Source organism: Mobula birostris, chromosome 16 (genome assembly GCF_030028105.1).
Source record: "Mobula birostris isolate sMobBir1 chromosome 16, sMobBir1.hap1, whole genome shotgun sequence".
Classification (NCBI taxonomy): domain Eukaryota; kingdom Metazoa; phylum Chordata; class Chondrichthyes; order Myliobatiformes; family Myliobatidae; genus Mobula; species Mobula birostris.
The window spans coordinates 73,532,135-73,554,334 of NC_092385.1; the positions used below are offsets into that span (position 1 = coordinate 73,532,135).

The following is a 22,200-nucleotide window of genomic DNA, read 5'->3' on the forward strand; positions in this document are numbered from 1 at the left end:
GTCGGAACACTGGGACAGAAAGTGGAGGGATTGAGAGAAAGGTAGATGACATGACCAGTAACTCTCAGGGTGGACAGTGAAAAGATAGGAAGCATATGTTAAAGAGCTTATTTCAATGCTAGCAGCATTAAGAGTAAGAGAAATTAACTTAAGAGCATAGATAAATACATAGAATTATTGCATGTTGTGGGAATTACAGAGACTTGGTTGAGAGATGGACAGCACTGGATGCTCCAGAGTTTTGATGTTTTAGAAGTCAGTGCAGGAGGTAGAAGGGGTGGGGTAGCTGAAATAAGAGACAACATCACGGCTGCACTCAGTAGAGTCATAATGGAGGGATCATCCACTGACAAAGTCTGTTTATAGGTAGATCTCAAAAATAAGAAAGGTGCAATCATTCAGAAAGGATAATACTACAGGTTTCCTAACAACTACTGGAACATTGAGGAACAGATTGCTGGCAGATGGGGAAAGGCGCAGAAACAGCAACATACACAAAATGTTGGAGGAACTCAGCAGACCAGGCAGCATCTATGGAAAAGAGTACAGTCAATGTTTCGGGCTGAGACCCTTCAGCAGGACTGTAGAAAATAAGATGACGAGTCAGAGCTAGAAGGTGGGAGGAGGGGAGGAAGAAACTGGGAGGGAGGAGGGGTGAAGTAGTTGATTGGTGAAAGAGATATAGGGCAGAAGAAGGGAAATCTAATAGGAGAGGATAGAAGGCCATGGGTGAAAGAAAAAGAGGGAGGAGCACTAGAACGAGGCAATGGCCAGGCGAGGAGATAAGGTGAGAGAGAGAAAAGGGGTGGGAAATGGTGAAGTGGTGGGGGGCATTATTGGAAGTTTGAGAAATTGTTGCTCGTGCCATCAGGTTGGAGGCTGCCCAGACAGAATATAAAGTGTTGCTCCTCCAAGCCAAGTGTGACCTCATCACAACAGTAGAGGAGACCATCCTATTAGAATCCCTCTTCTCCAGCCCTGTACCTTTTTCACCAATCAACTTCCCAGTTCTTTATTTCACCCCTCCCCCCTCATAGTTTCACCTATCACTTTGTTTCTTCCTCCCCTCTCCCCACCTCCCAAATCTGACTCCTCATCTTCTTTTCTCCAGTCCTGCTGAAGGGTCTTGGTCGAAAATCCACTGTACTCTTTTCCATAGATGCTGCCTGGCCTGCTGACTTCCTCCAGCCTTTTGTGTGTTTTGCTTGGATTTCCAGTATCTGCGGATTTTCTCTTGTTTGTGGAAGGTGCCAAAACAGTCAGGTTGTGGTCATGAGTGACTTCAAATTCCCCAACACAGAGTGGGACCTCCATACTTCAACAGGTTTAGATGGGGCAGAAATTATTAGATACATCCAAGATAGGGAAATCAGTGCGCAGATTGTATAACAGGAGGAAGGGCCTGACTGAACCTGGTGTTGGGTAATGACCACTTAAGGAACTGTGACTACAGCTCCATAAGCTTTAAGACAGCTATGAATAAGTACTCAATACTCTCGTTTGCAGGAGAGTATTAAATTGGGACAATGAAAGCTATGAAACTATTAAGCAGGAACAAGGTTAAGTTAATTGGTAACAGCTATTTTTGGGCAAGTACACATCTGATATGGAGGGTGTTTAAAGAACAATCACAGAAGATTGGCAAGGTAAAGAGTCTTTGGTTTACACGAGGGGTGGAGAATTTAGTCAATAAGAAAAAGGAAGTGCATGTAAGGTTTAGAAAGCTAAAGGATTATAAACAAGTTGGAAAAGAACTCAAGAACCAGGAGAGGCTATAAAGTCCTCAGCAGGTGCGATGAGAGAGAATCTTAAGGCATTCTAAACCTACATCAAGAGCAAGAAAATAATAAGGGGAAAAGGGTAGGAAAACTCAAGGATAAAGGAAGGTACGTGTGCTTGGAGCTGGAGGATGTAGAAGAAATGAGTAATTTGCATTGGTATTTTCCAAGAAACAGGAAGTAGAGGATAGAGAGATCAGCATGGAGCATGCTAATATGCTAAGGCATTCTGAAACTAAGGAAGAGGTAGTAATAAGTCTTTTGAAAAACATTAAGGTGAACATACACCAGGCTATTGACAGAGACAAGGGATGAGATTATTGGAGCTTTGATCAAGAACTGCAAATCCTCTTTATCTACAGGTGAGGTCCCAGAGAATTAGCAAGTAGTGTTACGTTGTTTAGAAAGAAAATAAGGATGACCTTAATACTATAGAATGATGAGTCTCATATCAGTGAGAGAAGCTATTGGAAACTTTCTTTGGGATAGGAACTATAAACAATTTGAAGAGCCATGCTTAATTAGGCACAACTTTGTACGGGCTAAGACTTGTCTTACTTGGTCGACTGAGTTTTTTGAGGAGGTGACGAAGATGATTGATCAGGGTAGAACTGTAGGTGTTGTCTATGCAGATTTTAGTAAGGTGTTTCATAAGCTTTTGTACAGTAGGCTCATCCAGAAGATCAAGATGCATGGATTCTATGGTGTCTTGGCAATTAGGGTTCTCAACTGATTTACCCAAGAAATGTGGTCAATGAGCAGGGATCTATTTTGGGACCTCTACTGTTTGTAATATATATAAATGACTTGGATTAAAATGTAGATGGATGGGTTACTAAAGTTTGCAGACAATACAAACATTGGTGGCATCGTTAATAGCGTAGAAGATACAGTGGTATATAGATCAGCTGCAGATATGGGTAGAGAAACAGCAGTGGAATTTAATCCAGATAAATGAGAGATATTTGAGAGATCAAAACATAAAGAGGCAGTATGCAGTAAATCACAGGGCCTTGAACAATGTTGGTGTACAGAGGGATTTTTGGGTCTAACTCTATAGCTCCCTGAAAGTGGCTGCAAATGTTGATAGGGTTGTGAAGGATTATGGCATGCAATTACCTTCTTGCTGTTATCTCGTACACGACAATTCATAAAATTCCAGCACAGTGAGAAAGCAAGTGCTGTCATGAAAGACAGAGGAGCAAATTGACAGAAGAACCGAGAGACTGGTACAGAAAACTGGGTGCAGAAAATCTGACTGTATCCGTTTTAAATTCAAGGTTATCTATTTCAGTCGAGGGCAGATTGTTTATATGGTGTCAGTCATATTTGATGGGTTGCGGAGATTACCAACATGAGAAGCGAGGGAAAAAAGGTCATATTCTTGCACCAAGTGATGATGGATTAAATTGAGTTTATTTTGAACACAGAGGTAAACAGATTTGCTCCACATTAAACAACGCTACACCTCAATGCTGATGCAAATAGTATATTCATAATGGTTTGTAAAATAAATTACTAAACAAAAAGGAACTATCTCCATTAACAGTTCTTTTATGTTTAGAAATTAAATATGCTTGGTACCAAATAGATCTTTGAAAATGTAAACACAAAATTCTCTGCAGATGCTGGGGTCAAAGCAACATGCACAACACGCTGAAAGAACTCAGCAGGTTGGGCAGCATCCGTGGAAACGAACAATTAACGTTTCGGGCTGAGACCCTTCATCAGGGCTGAAGAGGAAGCGGGCAGGGGCTCTATAAAGAAGGTGGGGGGAGGGTGGGAAGGAGAAGGCTGTTAAGTGCCAGGTGAAAAACCAGTAAGGGGAAATATCAAGGGGTGGGGGAGGGGAAGTAGGGAGAGGATAAGCAGGAAAGGTGAAGAAGGAATAGGGGATAGCACAATGGGTAGTAGAAGGAGGCGAAACCAAGAGGGAGGTGATAGGCAGCTGAAGGAGAGGGCAGAGTGAAACTGGGATGGGGGAAGGGAGGGAGAGAGAATTACCAGAAGTTGGAGAATTCAATGTTCATGCTCAGGGGCTGGAGACGACCCAGACAGTATATGAGGTGTTGCTCCTCCAACCTGAGTTTGGCCTCATCATGGCAGTAGAAGAGGCCATGGATGGACATATCCGAATGGGAATGGGAAGCAGAGTTGAAATGGGTGGCAACCGAGAGTTCCTGCCTGTTGTGGCAGACAGAGCGGAGATGCTCGACGAAGCGGTCCCCCAATCTGCGTCGGGTTCATCGATGTAGAGGAGGCTGCACCGGGAGCACCGGATGCAATAGATGACCCCAACAGACTCAAAAGTGAAGTGTTGCCTCACCTGGAAGGACAGTTTGGGGCCCTGAATAGTGGTGAGAGAGGAGGTGTAGGGACAGGTTTAGCACCTATGCTTGCAGGGATAAGTACCAGGTGGGAGATCCGTGGGGAGGGACATGTGGACCAGGGAGTCACGGAGGGAACGATCCCTGTGGAAAGTGGAGAGGTGTAGAGAGGGAAAGATATGCTTAGTGGTGGGGTCCTGTTGAAGGTGGCGGAAGTTGCGGAGGATAATGTGCAGGATCCGGAGGCTGGTGGGGTGGTAGGTGAGAACAAGGGGAATTCTGTCCCTGTTGTGGTGATGGGAGGATGGGGTGAGGGCCGAAGTGCGGGAAATGGAGGAGATGCGGGCGAGGGCATCATTGATGGCAGCAGAAGGGAAACCACGACCCTTAAAGAAAGAGGACATTTGAGATGTCCTGGAAGGGAAAGCCTCATGCTGGGAGCAGATGTGGCGGAGACAGAGGAACTGGGAATAGGGAATAGTCTTTTTGCATGTGGCAGAGTGGGAAGAGGTATAGTCAAGGAAGTTATGAGAGTCAGTGGGCTTATAGGAGATGTCAGTGGACAGTCTGTTTCCAGAGATTGAGAGAGGGGAGAGAAGTGTCCGAGATGGACCAAGTGAATTTGAGGGCTGGGTGAAAGTTAGAAGCAAAGTCGATGAAATTGACGAGCTCAGCATGGGTGCAGGAAGCAGCACCAATGTAGTCATCAATGTAGCGAAGGAAAAGTTGGGGAGCAGTACCAGTATAGGTTTGGAGCATAGATTATTCCACATAACCACCGAAGAGGCAGGCATAGCTGGGGCCCATGCGAGTGCTCATAGCTACACCCTTGGTCTGAAGAAAGTGGGAGGAGCCAAAAGAGAAGTTATTAAGTGTGAGTACCAGTTCTGCCAACCGGAGGAGGGTGGTGGTGGTGGTGGGGAACCAGTGAGGTCTATTGTCCAGAAAGTAGCAGATGGCTTTGAGGCCTTCTTGATGGGGAATGGAGGTGAATAGAGATTGGACATCCGTAGTGAAAATGAAGCGGTCAGGACCGGATAACTGGAAGTTATTGAAGAGGTGGAGGGCATGGAATGTATCCCGGATGTAGATGGGGAGATACTGAACTATGGGTGACAAAATCGAGTCACTGAAGCTTGCTGAACTCCTTTTCACGTGTTCACTGTGAAATGATGCACAAATACAAAGAAAGGCCAAAATTGAAATCCAAGAATGAGTAGAAAATGGAAAACAGAGCAGGTCACAGATATATTGTCCACTGCCAAGTTGTTAGTCATGCTCAAACAGCTCTGCTTTCGATTGTCATTAATGTTTATTATGCTTGCTGTATTGAAACATCTCCTGTATTTCAGAACAGAAGCTTGGCTGCTATTTAATGTTCAAAATAAATTCTGTCCTTTGTGTGAGATTTTTGACAGCTTTAACAATATACGACAGGTTTTCTCAGCTCTGGCAGCCAAGCATTCTAAATTACAAACTGGAATGCAGTAGCAGGAGGGAAGAATCAGGGATTGTAAATAAATCAACAAAAATATGAGCAAAATAAAACAATGCTACAATGTACAAAGCCAGCAAAACTACCAAGCATTGCATTTCAGCTTCTCAAAAGACTGAAAATGGGATTTTCTGTCAAATCTCAGGCCTAGGCATTCAAAGTGTGGTGAAGAACAAATGCATAACTCAAGTACCAGACTCATATTTCCACAAATTCCATTTTAACTGGGTATCTGCTTCAAGGCTTTGATGATGCATATCAAAAATACTTAGGGCTGGCATTTGTATGTTCTGTTAGTTGATCAATTCCTCAATTTGTCCTCCTACCTCTCCAACCCTTAGACAACCTCTGGAAGGTGGTACTCTGCCTGACCCTGGAGCAACCCTAACCTCAATTTGGTACTCCTTTCACCATGTTAGGAGATTTCCTAGTATGAAATGTATTAAGGAAGTCTTGCTATACCTGCTTAGGCCTTTATCAAGACCATTAGTAGAGTACCTCATAGAGTTTTGGTCTGTTTAAGGAAGAATATTTTACTAAGGGATATTCAGGTTGCTCACTGAATACGTCACTAAACTTGCTCATTTCTATAGCTGTACGGTGGAGTGCATTCTGACTGGTTACACCTCAGCCTGGTATGAAGCGACAAATCCACAGTATGGCAAGAGGGTGCAGAGGGCTATATAGATTCAGCTGGTTCCATCATGGACACAATTCTCCCCACCATCAAAGAATCTGCATGAGACAGTACCTCAAGGTGGCGGCATCCATGGCTAATGACCCTCACCATCTGGTACACATATTCTTCTCATTACTACTGTCAGGGAGGAAGTAGAGAAGCCTGAAGATCCAACAATTCGGAAACAACAGAAACAGAAACAATCCATGACCCCATGAACACCATCGCATAATTCCTCTTTTTGCACTATTTATTTTGTAATTTATAGTAATGTAATGTCTTTGCACTGCACTGCTGCCACAAAACAACAAATTTCTTTCATGCTCTATAGGACAGTGATAATAAACCTAATTCTGATTCTGCTACTTTTATGATCTGTAAATTTGTCCCTTGCTCTATTATACTATTTACACTCTTATTTTCTTAGCTGCCTGTGTAATTATTATTCCTCCTTTGAAAATGCATCTCAATAGTATTTATTATGAATCCAATCATTGTTTTGTTCATAAACTTGGTTGTTCATGGCTTTATATTGACATTAATTTGCAATTTATATGCTCAGTCTACAAGATTAACAATGCTGCTTTGTATTTCCCCTCTGTGTCTATTAAAACAATACATTTTGAAACTGTATTTAGAAATGGAATTCAAACAAGTAACAGACTGACATTCATCAGATCATATTATTCCTCACATACTCAAGGATTTCAGCATTTGGAAATGTCAGCCAGGGAAAGTAGAAAATTATTTAAATAAAAGTGAAAACACCTGATATTTCTAGAGTATATAACTAATATCTTTGCATCAGCTTGGGGCAAACAGACCCAAACCGCCTTTCCTGTGTTTTGCATGCTTTGTAGAATAGATATTAATGAAATAATGCTGAGCAAAACAGTTATGTAACATAACCGAACTTATTATTCAGTCAAAAGGAGTAAACAGGAGGCATAGAGAACAAGGCCAAACAAAGCAAATAAAGTAAAAACACAAGAAATTCCACAGATGCTCAAAATCTTGAACAACATCAACAAAGTGCTGGATGAATTCAGCAAGTCAAGCAGCATCCATGAGAGAAATGGACAATCAAGACCTTTCTCAGGACTGAAAATGGGGAAGAAGCATGAATAAGAAGGTGGATGAAGGGAAGGAGGACAAGCTGGCAGGTGATGGGTAAAACCAGGTGAGAGGGAAGGTGGGTAGGTGGGAAAGGTGGGGGGGGAGGTGAAAAGAAGAAAGAAGCTTGGAGATGATAGGAAGAAGAGGTAAAGGTCTAAAGGAAAAGAAACCTGATAGGAGTGAACAGTGGCCCATGGAGAAAGCGGAAAAGGAGAGATACCAGAGGGAGGTGATGGGCAAGTGAGGAAAAAGGTTAAGAGGGAAACCAGAACAGATAATGGAAAAGAGAACGGATCGGGGGAAGAAATTATCAAAAAGTTGGAGAAATCAATGTTCATGCTATCAGACAGGAATGAGGCATTGATCCTCCAACCTGAGTGTAGCTGCATTGTGGTGCCATAGACCGACATGTCGGACTGGAATGGGAAGTCCAATTAAAATGGGTGGCCACCGAGAAATGCTGTCTTTTGCAATGGACAGAGGGAAGGTGTTCAACAAAATGATTCCCTACTCTACATCCGGTCTCACTGGAGGTGTCACCTGAGAACCAAATACAACAGGTGACCCCAACAGACTTGCAGGTGAAGGGTCGTCTCACCTGGAAGAACTGAACGGACCCTGAATGGAGGTGAAGGGGGAGGTGAAGCACTTGTCACGCCTGCAAAGGTAAGTGCTAGGAGGGAGATCAGTGGGGGGGGGGGGGGGAGTGAGTGGACAATGGAATCATGAAGAGAGTAATCACTGCAAAGAGTAAGAGAGAGGATGTAGGGAAGGATATGTAGCAGAATCCTGTTGTAGATGGCAGGCATGATGGAAAATGTTATGCTGGATACAGAGCTCATGGGGTGGTGGGTAAGGACAAGTGGAACCCTAACCCTATGAAAGAGGGAGGAAGGGCAAGGGCAGATGTGTGTAGAATGGAGGATAAGAGGTTGAAGGGTTGTCATGACTGGACTGAACTCCTTCCTCAGCAAGGACCTGGACCCACTGCAATTTGCCTATCTCCACAATAGGTCAACAGCAGATGCAATCTCAGTGGTTCTTCACACAGCCTTAGACCACCTGGACAATACAAACACCCAAGTCAAGATGCTGTTCATTGGCTATAGCTCAGCATTTAACACCATCATTCCCACAATCCTGACTGATAAGTAACAGAACCTGGGCCTCTGTACCTCCCTCTGCGACTGGGTCCTTAACCTCCTAACCAGAAGATCACAATCTGTGTGGATTGGTGATAATTTATACTCCTTGCTGACGACCAACACTGGTACACCTCAGGGGTGTGTGCTTAGCCCATTGTTCTACTCTCTATATACACATGACTGTGTGGCTAGGCACAGTTCAAATGCCGTCTATAAATTTGCTGATGATACAACCACTGTTGGTAGAATCTCAGATGGAGACGAGAGGGTGTATAGGAGCGAGATATACCAACTAGTGGAGAGTTGTCGCAGCGACAACCTGGCACTCAATGTCAGTAAGATGGAAGAGCTGTTTGTGGACTTCAGGAAGGGTAAGACAAGGGAACACATATTAATCCTTATAGAGGGATCGGAAGTGGAGAGAGTGTGCAGTTTCAAGTTTCTGAGTGTCAAGATCTCTGAGGACCTAACCTGGTCCCAACATATCGATGCAGTTGTACAGAAGGCAAGGCAGCGACTATACCTCATTTGGAGTTTGAAGAGACTTGGTATGTCAACAAAAACGCTCAAAAGCTTCTACAGACGTACTGTGGTGAGCATTCTGACAGGCTGCATCACTGCCTGGTTGGGGGGTGGGGGGGTGGGGGCGAGGGCTCCTGCACAGGACCGAAAGAAGCTGCAGAGGGTTGTAAATTTTGTCAGCTCCATCTTGGGTACTAGCCTACAAAGTACCCAGGACATCTTCAAGGAACAGTGTCTCAGAAAAGCAGCATCCATTATTACACACCCCCATCACCCACGGCATGCCTTTTTCTCATTGTCACCATCAGGTAGGGGGTACAGAAGCCTGAAGGTACACACTCAGAAAATCAGGTACAGCTTCTTCCCCTCTGCCATCTAATTCCTAAATGGACATTGAACCCATGATCACTACCTCATTTTTTAAATATATATTATTTCTGTTTTTGCATGATTTTTAATCTATTCTATATACATATACTGTAAATTATTTATTTAGGCCGGTAGCGTACTGGCATCAGTGCCGGACTTCGAGTTCGAATCCAGCCGGTTCCCCCACACGCTTTCCATCCGTGCTGGGTTACGAGCTGGTGATCTCTTTGGAAACTCACCCAGCAGAAGGCAATGGCAAACCATTGCTGTAACTTGCCTTGTACGTGGTTGCCCACTATGTCAGAGAGGCGTGGAGGGAAATCGTCCGCTAACCGGAGAAACTCCGGATGCGATGTACCTTTCCTTTCAATTATGTACTGCACTGAACTGTTGCTGCTGTTAACAAATTTCATGACACAAACCAGCGATAATAAACCTGATTCTGATTCTGAGGGGAGCGTCGATGGAACTGAAAGGGAAACCCTTTTCTTTGAAAAAGGATCTCATTTCAGAAGTTCTAGAATGGAAAATCTTATCTTCAGAACACACATACAGTAGACTGAGAACTGAGGAAAGGGAGTAGCATTTTTACAAGTGACAGGGTGAGAAGAGGTATAGTCAAGATAATTATGAGAAACAGTAGATTTGTAAAATATATCAGGAGATAATCTTTCCCGATAGATGGAAGCAGAGATAGTGAGAAAAAGGAGAGAGGTGTTAGAATAGACCAAGTAACTTTGAGAGAAGTTGGAGACAATGTTGATGAAATTGATAAGCTCAGCATGGATGTAGGAAGTACCACCAACACAAATGTCAAAGCTGCGGAGGTGAACAAGCTCCATCACTTTTACATTTTATATCGAAAATTTTCAATACAATGGAGTTGAATTAAAATAATTATTTGCAACAGAAGCTAAAAGTTATCTTCTGTTAAACAATGACTCACTCAAGTGTAAAAACCCAAGCCAAAATGTGAAAATACGTGTTAGCATATTGTGAATGAAAGATAGATGCTTAGAGTCATAGAAAATTACTGTACTGAAACAAGCCCTTTGGCCCATCTAGTCCATGCCGAACTACCTAAACTGCCTATTCTCATCAATCTGCACTGGGACCATAGCCTTCCATAACCCTATTATCCCTGTACCTATTCAAAATTCTCTTAAACGTTGAAATCTACCTCACATGCAGTTGTGCTGACAGCTCATTACACTCTCAGGACCCTCTGAGTGAAGACGTTCCCCCTCATGTTCCCCTTAAACTTTTTACCTTTCATCTTTAACCAATGACCTCTGGTTGTGGTCTCACCCAAACTCAGTGGAAAAAGCCTACTAATATTTACCCCATCTATAACCCTCCGAATTTTGAGTAACTCCATCATATCTCCTCTCAATCTTCTACATTCCAAGGAATATAGTCCTAACCTATTGAATCTTTCCTTATAACTCAGGTCCTCCAGACCTGGCAACACCCTTGTACACTTTCAACCTTTGGTAGGTGATGAAAACTGCACACAATACTCCAGATGCAGCCTCACCAATGTCTTATACAACTTCAACATAACATCGCATCTCCCGTACTCAATACTTTGATTTATGAAGCCCAAAGTGCCAAAAGCTTTCTTTACGAACCTATCTACCTGTGACATCACTTTCAATGAGTCATGGACTTTTATTCCCAGATCTCTCTGTTCTACCACAGTCCTCAGTGCCCTATCATTCACTGTATAAATCCTACTCTGGTTGGTACCATCAAAGTGCAACACCTTGCACCTGTCTACATTAAATTCCATCTGCTATTTTTCAGCCCATATTTCCAGCTGGTCTACATCCCACTGCAAGCCATGAGAGCCTTCCTTGTTGTCCACTACAATCTTAGTGTCATCCGCAAATTTACCGATCCGCTTAGCCACATTATCATCCAAATTGTTGATGTAGATGACAAATAACGACGGGCCCAGACCGATCCCTGTGCACTCCACTAGTCACAGGTCTCCAGTCTGACAGGCAACCATCTACAACTACTCTCTGGTTTCTCCCACAAAGCCAGTGTCAAATCTAATTTCCCACCTCTTCTTGAATGCCAAATGACTGAACCCTCTTGACCAAACTCTCATGCGGGATCCTGTCAAATGCTTTGCTAAAGTCCATGTAGACAACATCTACTGCCTCGCCTTCATCAACTTCCTCAAAAAACTCTAAGATTGTTTAGACATGACCTACCATACACAAAGCCATGCTGACTATCCTTAATCAGTCCAAGTCCATCCAACTGCTTATAATAGTTACCTTAGAATACCTTCCATTAACTTTCCCACTACTGATGTCAGAATCACCAGCCTATAATTTCCTGGTTTAATTTTAGAGTCTTTTTTAAACAGCAGAACAACATTGGCTATCCTCTGGTACATCACCTATCACTAAGGATGATTTTAAAAGTCTCTGCTTGGGCCCCAGCAATTTCTGCACTTGCCTCCCACAGTGTCCGAGGGAACACCTCATCAGGCCCTGGGGATTTATCCATCCTAATTTGCCTCAGAACAGCAAAAGCCTTCTCCTTTGTAATCTGTACAGGGTCCAAGAAGTCGATGCCACTTTGCCTCATTTCTATAGACTCTGTGTCCATCTCCTGAGTAAATACAAAAGCAAAAAATTAATTTAAAATCTCCCTCCCCCTCCTCTTTTGGCTCCACACATGGATTACCATTCTGATATTCCAATGGCCCAATTTTGTCCCTTATAATCCTTTCCTTCTTAACATATCTGTAGAGTCCCTTAGGATTCTCCTTCACGTTGTTTGCTAGGACAACCTCATGCTTTCTCTTAGCCCGCTTGATTTATTTCTTAAGTGCTGTCTTGCGTTTCTTGTACTCCATAAGCACCTCATTGTTCCTACTTGCCTATACCTGCACTGCACCTCCTTATTTTCTCAACATGGGCCTCAATATCTCTTGAAGACCAAGGTTTCCTACACCTGTTATCTTTACCTTTTATTCTGAAAGGCATAGACAAGGTTTGCAATCTCAAATTTTCACTTTTGAAGGCTTCTCACTTACCAAGTACATATTTGTCAGAAAACAGCCTGTCCCAATCCACACTTGCCAGATCTTTTCTGATACCATCAAAATTGGCTTTTCTCCAATTTAGAATCTCAACCCACGGACCAGACCTATCTTTTTGCAGATTTACTTTGAAACTAATGGCTTGTGATCACTACATGCAAAGTGCTCCCCTACATAATCTTCTGTCACCTGCCCTGTATCATTCCCTAATAGTGGATCAAATATCGCACACTCTCTTGATGGGACTTCTAAATACGAAGGAAACTTTTCTGAACACGTTTGACAAACTCTATCCCATCTAATCCTTCTGGAGTATGGGAGTCACAGACAATATGTAGAAAGTTAAAATCACCTACTGCAACAACCTTACGCTTCTTGCAACAGCGTATTTTACAGTACGCTGAGAAATATCACTGTTCCACACAGTCAGTTAAGAGCATTCACTGCGAATTGATTCATTGTTGTGCAAATGAGCTTGGTTGATCATCTGATAAATTAACATGGTGGATGCAGTTCTGAGATTTATTGACTCAAAGTGAGTATAAATAAACTGAAATAAAATTAGTGCATTTCAAGCTTCATAATACTCCATATTTCCTTACATTATAGGACATGTAACCTACAAAAGCACACAATAAATGAAAACAGGAGCAGAATTATGACTGTTTATTTCCCTCCATAAATGCTGCTTGATTTGCTGAGCTTTGCGTATGTTACACAGGTTTTCCAGCATCTGCAAAATCCCTTGTGTTTATCTAAAATCTGCCAGTCTAGTATTAAAATCTTAAAGGTGTCAGATAGGAATTTTACAGTATAACAAATACATTATCGACTTCAACTTTCCCTTTTGTCTCTTCAAAATATTCAACCAAATTAGTCAGACACTACCTTTCTTTAACAAATCATTGTTGATTAGCCTTGATTAATCTGTAGTTATTTTAAATGTTTATGTGCTCCCTTAGCAATAATTTGCTCACAACCAATTAAACCAATCAATCTATAATTACCTTGTTTATCCCCTCTTCCTCCTTTAAACAATGCTACAACAGTGCTCTGAGACTGAATTGCATTTAAATAGCTGTTTCCAACCTACAGTTGAAGTCAGAAGTTTACATATACCTTAGCCAAATACATTTAAACTCAGCTTTGCACAATTTCTGACATTTAGTCCTAGAAAACATCCTGTCTTAGGCCAGTTAGGATCACTACTTTACTTTAAGAATGTGAAATGTCAGAATAATAGTAGAGAGAATGATTTATTTCAGCTTGCCTGGCCTTCTCGTGCCCGGTGGAACTGTTTCAACCGGCAGAAGGGGCGAAGGAGGGTCCTGGCGCCTTAAAACCAGTGCTTCAGGTAGATGGAGCCCATCAGCCTGGGAAGGCAGTCCATCTAAGACAGGGAAAATTCTGATTTCAAACCTCCGCTGGCTTGTGGCCATACACACTTATGGGAAAGGCTTCGGGAGTAAACCCTGAGGACAAATCTGGAGCTGGAGTCCCTAAGGCAGTCCGACGTTGCTTTCAACCTCATTCTGGCAACTCCTGCGACATCACTGGTGCCAAGCTGTATCGGCCCTTGCCCTTCCCTTGGACAACATCGGTGTCATGGAGAGGGGAGACTTGCAGCATGGACAACTGCTGGTCTTCCATACAACCTTGCCCAGGCCTTCGACCTGGAGAGACTGAAGTAAGACTTTCCATGCGCAGATCCATGGTCTCGTGAGACTAACGGATGCCATTACTTCCATCACTTTCCCAGTGGGTCAGAAGTTTACATACACTTTGTTAGTATTTGGTAGCATTGCCTTTAAATTGTTTAACTTGGGTCAAATGTTTTGGGTCGCCTGCCACAAGCTTCTCACAGTAAGTTGCTGGAATTTTGTTCCATTCCTCTAAACAGAATTGCTCCCAAGGATGAACCAGACTTGACATCATTTTCTGACCTCAATCCGATAGAAGATTTGTGGGCAGAATGGAAAAAGCATGTGCGAGCAAGGATGCCTACAAATCTGACTCTGTTACACCAGTTCTGTCTGGAGGAATGGAACAAAATTCCAGCAACTTACTGTGAGAAGCTTGTGGAAGACTACCCAAAACATTTGACCCAAGTTAAAAAATTTAAAGGCAACGCTACCAAATACTAACAAAGTGTATGTAAACTTCTGACCCATTGGGAAAGTGATGAAAGAAATAAAAGCTGAAATAAATCATTCTCTCTACTATTATTCTGACATTTCACATTCTTAAAATAAAGTAGTAATCCTAACTGACCTAAGACAGGGAATGTTTTCTAGGATTAAACATCAGGAATTGTGAAAAACTGAGTTTGAATGTATTTGGCTAAGATGTATGTAAACTTCTGACTTCAACTGTATATCTACTACATTACTTCCCAGTCTAGTAAAACCAGACTGACTCCATTTTAATATCTTATTCCTACTTTATCCAGGAAGGTATCCAGGAGCGACATAGAACTGCTGGTTGAGTGGTGTCACAGCAACAACCCAGCACTCAATGTCTGTAGGACAAGGACTTCAGGAAGGAAAAGTTGAGGAAGCACACACTAGACCTCTTTGAGAGTTCAGAAGTGGAAAGGGTGAGCAGTTTCAAGTTCCTGGATATCAAAATCTCTGAGGAGCTATCCTAGCCCAACATACTGATGCAATCACCAAAAAAAAACGCAAAAGTGGCTATGTTACATTAGGAGTTTGGGAAGAATTGGTATGTCACCAAAGATGCTCACAAATTTGTACAAGATATACCATGGAGAGCATTCTAACTGGTTGCATCCCCAGTCTGGTACGTAGGGGCTACAGCACAGGTTTGGAAAAAGTTGAAGGAAGTTGTACATTCTGCCAATTCTATCATATGCACTAGCCTCCCTAGCATTCAGGACACCTTCAAATGGCCATACTTCAAAAAGGTGGCATTCATCATTAAGGACCACCATCACCCAGAACATGCCCTCTTATTATTGCTACCATCAAGGTGGTACAGGAGCCCGAAGACACACACTCAACGTTTCAGGAACAGCTTTGTCCCCGCTACCAGATTTCTGAACATATGATGAACCCATGAACACTAATTCAGTACTTTTTCCTGTTCAAGATGGTGCTACCAAAGATGTGTAACAGCTTACTAGTTGTTTGAAAGCAAAGGAATTCAATTAAAATCATTATTAATAACACTTTTTAAGTAAATTGTGGTACAAACAATAAAGAGGCAAGTGAAGGCAAAGTGAATTCGTGAGATGTGCCCTGCTGGTGCGCTGCAAAATCGACGCACTTGGAGGTGTAGCTGTGCTGGTTGGTCTGCACGATTAGGAAGGCAGGAGGTGGGACAGAGGAGTTCTAGTACCCATCCAGCCGGCCTGGGTGTGAGGTTGGATCATTCTAAGCACTGGGCTGATTTGAAGAGGTCAAGAACAGCTTCTTCAGCAGCAAAATCTAGATCCAAAGTGAATTGCTGGGCAGCATGTTCTAGGCCCGGAGCAATTTGCTGCTGCAAGGCCTGGGTCCTAATGCGAGGTATAATATGCTGTTTGGATAATCTAAATACTGGCGAAGATAGACTGGAAGACGGGGGTGTCAGGTAAGGTTGGATTGCTCTGGGCACTGATCCGATTTGGAGAGATTGAGAATGGCTTCTCCGACAGCAAGATCTAGGCCCCGAGCAAATTGCTGCAATAGGGCTGGGTCCTAATGTGAGGTTCAGACAATTTAAATGCAACCCCAGATGGTCTGGCAGCTCCTCTGTCCACAAAACTAAGGCTGTGAGTCTGCCTCCAGCTGCGGTGCTTAATGCCTGTGAACTTTGTGGCGATTTGCCCTGCTAAAATGATGAACTGAATACTGAGGCTTTGGGCCTACTCTGGGCTGCTCTGGAAATTGAATCTAAGGACTCAATTTGGTTTTGCTGTTGTTGTTGCTCATTTCCATTGTTTGCATGAGTTGTGTGTTTTTTTTGTCCTCTTTCTCCGGAGGGACTGGGAGTTGGCCTTACTTTTTTTTTAAATTGGATTCTTTTGGGTTCCTTGCTTTGCTAGATCTCAAGGTTGTATACACTCTTTGACAATAAATGCACATTGAATCTTTTTGCACTATTTAATGTGTGTGTATATATATATATATATATATATATATATATATATATTTCTTACTGTAATTTATAGTTTTTATTATCTATTGCGAAGCACTGCCGCCGCAAAATGACATATGCTAGTGATATTAAACCTGATGCTCATTAATCCCACAGTCTAGTTCAGAAGCTGTTGAAATGAAGTTTAAATAAAACTTGTTCTGTAAAAGTAAGGGAGGAAAATTCCTGGAAAGTTTCATCCAGAGTTATAGTTACATCCCAAAGGAATTCATGAAGGTGAAGGTGCAAGTGTCAAGGAGCAAAGATTCAAGCAGTTGAAAAAGAAACATTGCTGTAGGGTAATATGCACAATGTTTTTATTACCTGTGAAGGTAAGCAGAAAAACAAGATATATACACCATGCACAACATAATATTATGCCTCAAAATGCTATTCAAATAAGAAATTGAAGTTATAAAGTGGAGAGAGAGAGAAAAAAAGACGAGAAATGTACTATTAATGGGAAACTCTAAAAGGAACTCTAGAGGAAATAGTAGCTTTTCCTGCAATCATAAATTAGAGTCCTACAATACATTATTGCTGCCTCTGTCAAAGGAAAGCCTGGTGAGAAATTTAGAAAGAGTAATATTCACCTGTATTCATTCATTTCAAAACAAGCAACATTGGATGGACATTGCACTCCTTTTGTCAGTGCATCCAGAGTTAAGGATTAAAGGAAAGACAGAGTATACAAATCACAAGATTATTTATTGTTTAATTTGGCTTTGAAATACATTGAAGGAAATTATCTTTGAAGGACTGGGGTGGGAATAGAGGCCAATCTTCATAGGATCAGACATTGGGAAAGGAAGCAGCTAGATTAATGGAGAAGTGAATATCTAAGAGCATCAAAGCAATTTTCATCATAATGCAAGCACCAGACATGTTTGAGAAAGAATTAGATGAAGACCAAAATAAAACACAACTTTTAAGTGCTGAAATTGGTAAATAATGATGGAGCGCCACAAATTAGTAAGTGACATGTGGGAAAATCTTTGGGTGAGAAACACACAGAGCACAGAATGCATGGATAACCAAGGACAGGATGACACAAGAATGCAATGAGATGCCAGATGTAAGTAATTAGGAAAGCAAGGAAGAACCGTGAAATCAAGGGATTAATAAACAAAATACAATACAACAATTAGAAGTTGGACCACAAAAGGTTAGGCAGGATAAAATCAAGGTACGTTGTGTTGAATTACTGTCTTTTTCAGCAAGGAGACAAATCAGATGGAACTGCTTAAAGGATGAGAAGTATCACATGGCAGTCAAACTTGCATGAAATAAAACCCCTTCAAAAGATAGATTATAATAGAACATAAGGAAAAAACAGGGAAGAATTGGTACATACTGCATACAAATATAAATATTTAATAATGTTGGAAAACAACATAGGTCTAGAGGACCAGTGGTCCACCACTGGCTCTCTTGATCAGAGTTCATCCTGTGGTTCTGTACTGAGAATTTACTTCTTCAGGATATGTAAGGTAACCAGCAGGATTCACCTAGACGCTTGCTAGTGTTCTGATCTATGGTTTGTACCCACATGACTTTTGAATAATAACTTAGACTTTCTAGAATTTACAAGATAATTTCCATCACTAATAGATTCAGTAGGGAGGTTTCATTTTAATTAGCCATCTCAAATAAGAGCCAATTTAGCAAGTGGCATGACTGCTGATTTACATTATCACATCACCTATTTATTACCTAGATTAACCTCATGTACCATCAAACATCTATTTGTTTCCTTGGATTGGATATTTTTAAATTCTGCTTAATCCCCTATATGTAATCTATCCACATACACAGGTATCTTTAAAAATTAAGTCACTAGATTTAACAGTTAATATATCATTAATAATCATTGAAGAGCAAAAGTCCCCAAAAAAGCTATCAATTTGTCACCGTACATTAAATAGCAATAATAAATAGATCCCAAACACTTCAGTAAAAAAAATCAGACCAAATGACCACTCTGCCCTATTGGGAAATATGGCACAGAGACAGAATATGAGATATTCTTATTTTAGAAAGAACCAAAGAAATGTCCAAAAACTAATTCCATCTTGTATGCAGATTTCTTTAAATTGTATTGGTAATGAGCAACACCTAATTACAGACCCTGTAACTCCTACGATAAGCTTCATTTGGTAACTGAAATTAACAGGGCTGCACACTTCCAATACAAAAATTCAGTCTGGCTCGGAACTAAGAACTTAATCGAGAAATGGATATTGTGGAAGAGGAATTGTTTATTTCTCTTGAGGACTCATTATGAAACACAGGTAATCCAGAATCAATCTATAGTAGACCTTTTGGCCCAAATTCAAGGAGAGAGGCTGCAGTGTTAAAGTTCAAAATAACCCAGAGGTGTTTTGTTTCCATTGCATAATTAAGCAAAGAATTTAATCTCAGTCTTCATGGATCTACAATGGAGATGTTCAATAAATATAACTATAAATGAAATTACAGTTATTTAACTGTAGAAAAAAATGAATGGATGGATCTAATACCCAATAGCAAAGTAATTTAAAATCTAAGGGACTGGAAGGTGTTAGACAGTGATATTTGTTCCAGAATTTAAACCACAATTAGGAGAAAGTTTGTAGAACAGAGCTTGTGCATTTTCTGCTCCAGAGGAAGCGAAACTAAATTAACAAAAAAACCTACATTGTTTGTCTTTCAAAAAAAACTGATTAGTGAGAAAATAAGACCAAAATAAAATGCTGATAATACAATATTAATGCTTGTTTACAAAAATATTTAAGACTACACAAAGAATAACATCCACTGCATATTGCAGAAATAGATTTCCAAACACCAGAAGCTGAAAGACTATACAACTTACAATGTCTCAATGAAAGCAAAATATTATATTAATATTACTGACACAATTCACACATTGTACCATGCAGAGGATGGATAACATAACTTCCACAGGGTGACTAGTGATCATGCAAAGGATTTGGGGAGCAGCTGATGCTGGTCTTGCATAGGAATAGGTGACTAGCTACCTTGACCATAACGTAAAACCAACTGGACAGCTGCAAAGGCACACAGCATGAAGTAACAGGCAAATCTACACAGTTTTGGTTCTTTTTTTTGGTGGTGCAAAGCTGCTATCATTCAACCAGACACTCCTTTAAAAGGAATGTACGTTTTTGAAAGACTACATCGATTAAAATCTGCACATTAATAAATTACCTTTAAAAATTACTTTATTATGATGTAAAATAATTCCAGTTTTACTAACCTATGAACTCTTCTCGACAAATGCACGTGTATCCACCCTCTTTGCGACTACATACTCCAGAATTCTGGCAGGGATTTGAGTAGCAAAGGTTGATCTCCGTTTCACAGTAATCCCCAGTAAATCCTGGTGGACAACGGCAGCGAAGACCAGTGATCGGGTGGATGGACCGGAAAAGCATGGAGCCTGAAGCAATGAATGCAGAAGAGCTGTCAAACTTCAACACCGAGATGCATTTCATGTAGTTTTCACAGGGCTCCCTCAGGCACACATTGTCATCAAATGGAAGGACCTCCAACATCGAGACAGAGGTCAGCAACATCCGACTCATATAGAGCTGTTCTTGGAGCTCCTCTGAAGAGAAGAACTGGCTCTGGCTCCCACCAGGAACCAGAGCAGAAAAACTGACATTCAGAATGCTCCCACTGACATCTGTATCATTTTGTATGTTGAAAACAAAAATGTCCTCCTTGGGGGCAGACAAGACTGCTGCCAGGCCCTCCACAAAGTGATTCAACAATGGAGACAGAAATCGTTCTTGTGACATGTTTTCTAGGCGTACTGTAATACTGTTGATCAACATTTCCTCTGTAATGACAATTACTCTCAGTACACACTGTGCTGTCACGCTGTGAAGCCCATCTGAAAATAGATAAACAAAATCACTCAATTAGCTCGGGAATAAACAACTGGGATAACTTTGTTTTAAATTTAAAGTTGTTAATTAAACTTGGAGGTGAACTGGTATTTCTGGCACATTTTATTAATGATTAAAATGACCAATCTTCTTCAACTGACATTTGGCTAAACCACACTAATTCCATTTAACATGCATTATTTTCCCTAATTTCTTCTCATTGTTTGCAATAAAGATAAGGTGTCACAGGACACAGAATTCTACTTTAATCACTGACAATATCAGGAAAAGACTTGTAATTGAACACAATTTCAAGGCAATATACACATTCAACTATAGGTGACCTTTATAATGTATATAATGTAGGAACTGTGCTAGGCTATTTGTGAGAGGTTAGATCCTGAAACAGTGATAAGGTGTTGATTTCGATAATTTGTTTTCATGATGTTGTTGAAGAATAACCATTGACCAGGATGTCAGGAGAGTACAGCTGTTCTCCTTTAAATACATACACCTATTTTTACATCTCATTCTAATGATAGCAACCCCATCCACACTGCATAGAAACATCAACTTAAAATTTTGTGAATTAGGACCTCGAATGTCAGAGGAAAACCAGATACAAGGGAGAAATGAGAAAGGTCACGCTAATAGGTTAGATGTAGAGAGTGAGGGGAATCACATGAAGCATGGACTATCTTGGACCAATCAGCACCTTCTCAAGGGCAACTAGGGATGGGCAATAAATGCTGGCTTAGCTGGTGACACCCACATCCCGTAAATGAATAAAGTAAAAAAAAATTGGGACAAACATTTCATCTCAACTCCAAGCTCTCTTCAATTTTATCTGACAAGAATGACAACTAATCAGTGTTTCCATCCCAATGATACTGCTGATTCCATCTCTTGCATTTCTTTCAACTAAACCAACAATTCTTCCACACTTGTTGAATGTTTGCATTTTAGCTAATCAATCTGGAGTGAGTTGAGTGCAAACATTTCTATCTTTAGGAGGCAGCCTGATGTACTGATCCACCATTACATGACAGAAGTTAACAAAGAAACAAACGAGCTACATTCCGTCACTTTCTGCTGTTGCACTCCGTGAATAAATGGGCTATTGAATTTGCCTCCTTTATAGTCACCATACCAGTTCAAAAATAATCTTCAAGCACCAAGAGACCATGTAGGTACAAATTTTATTCAATGTATCACAATTGTAGCATCAGGGTTTAGCCCTCTAATTGCTCTCAAGTGGTGAGCTGAATGTATAACCTCTCATGAAACCAAGGACAGCGTGGATGGTAGACATGAGGAGTTCAGGTAATAAAAGAATTAAATTTGGTTTAGCTGTGCAAGTTAGCTAGGTTATTGAAACCCTAACCCTAACCCAACAGACATGCAAGCATGAAGGCTAGACATTAGGAATATTCCTGACAAAAAGGGCACAACATTTGAGATAAAATGATGAATTGTATAATGAAGCCTTATTCACTTGAAGATGTTCAAAGTGAGATGACAAGCTTATTATGTAAACAAAGGTTGTCCTACCACCATGGTCTCCAAGGGTTTATTTCAAAACTTTTGGGAGTGAAAGAGGAATTTCACAGATTTTAATTTTCCTGTGAGTTGGTCCAGCATTTTTCTGCACCTTGTTCAAAAGATTTCCTTGCAAAAC

At 41.1% G+C, this 22,200-nt stretch overlaps 1 protein-coding gene across 1 annotated transcript in view; it reads right to left on the reverse strand.

Moving 5' to 3' along the window:
- celsr3 (cadherin, EGF LAG seven-pass G-type receptor 3) overlaps positions 1 to 22,200 on the reverse strand; it is a 359,789-nt gene that overhangs the window by 289,284 nt on the left and 48,305 nt on the right. Inside the window, exon 2 of the mRNA XM_072280082.1 lies at positions 19,889 to 20,527. Within this exon, the coding sequence (XP_072136183.1) occupies positions 19,889 to 20,527 (639 nt within the window). The remainder of the gene's footprint in view (positions 1 to 19,888; positions 20,528 to 22,200) is intronic.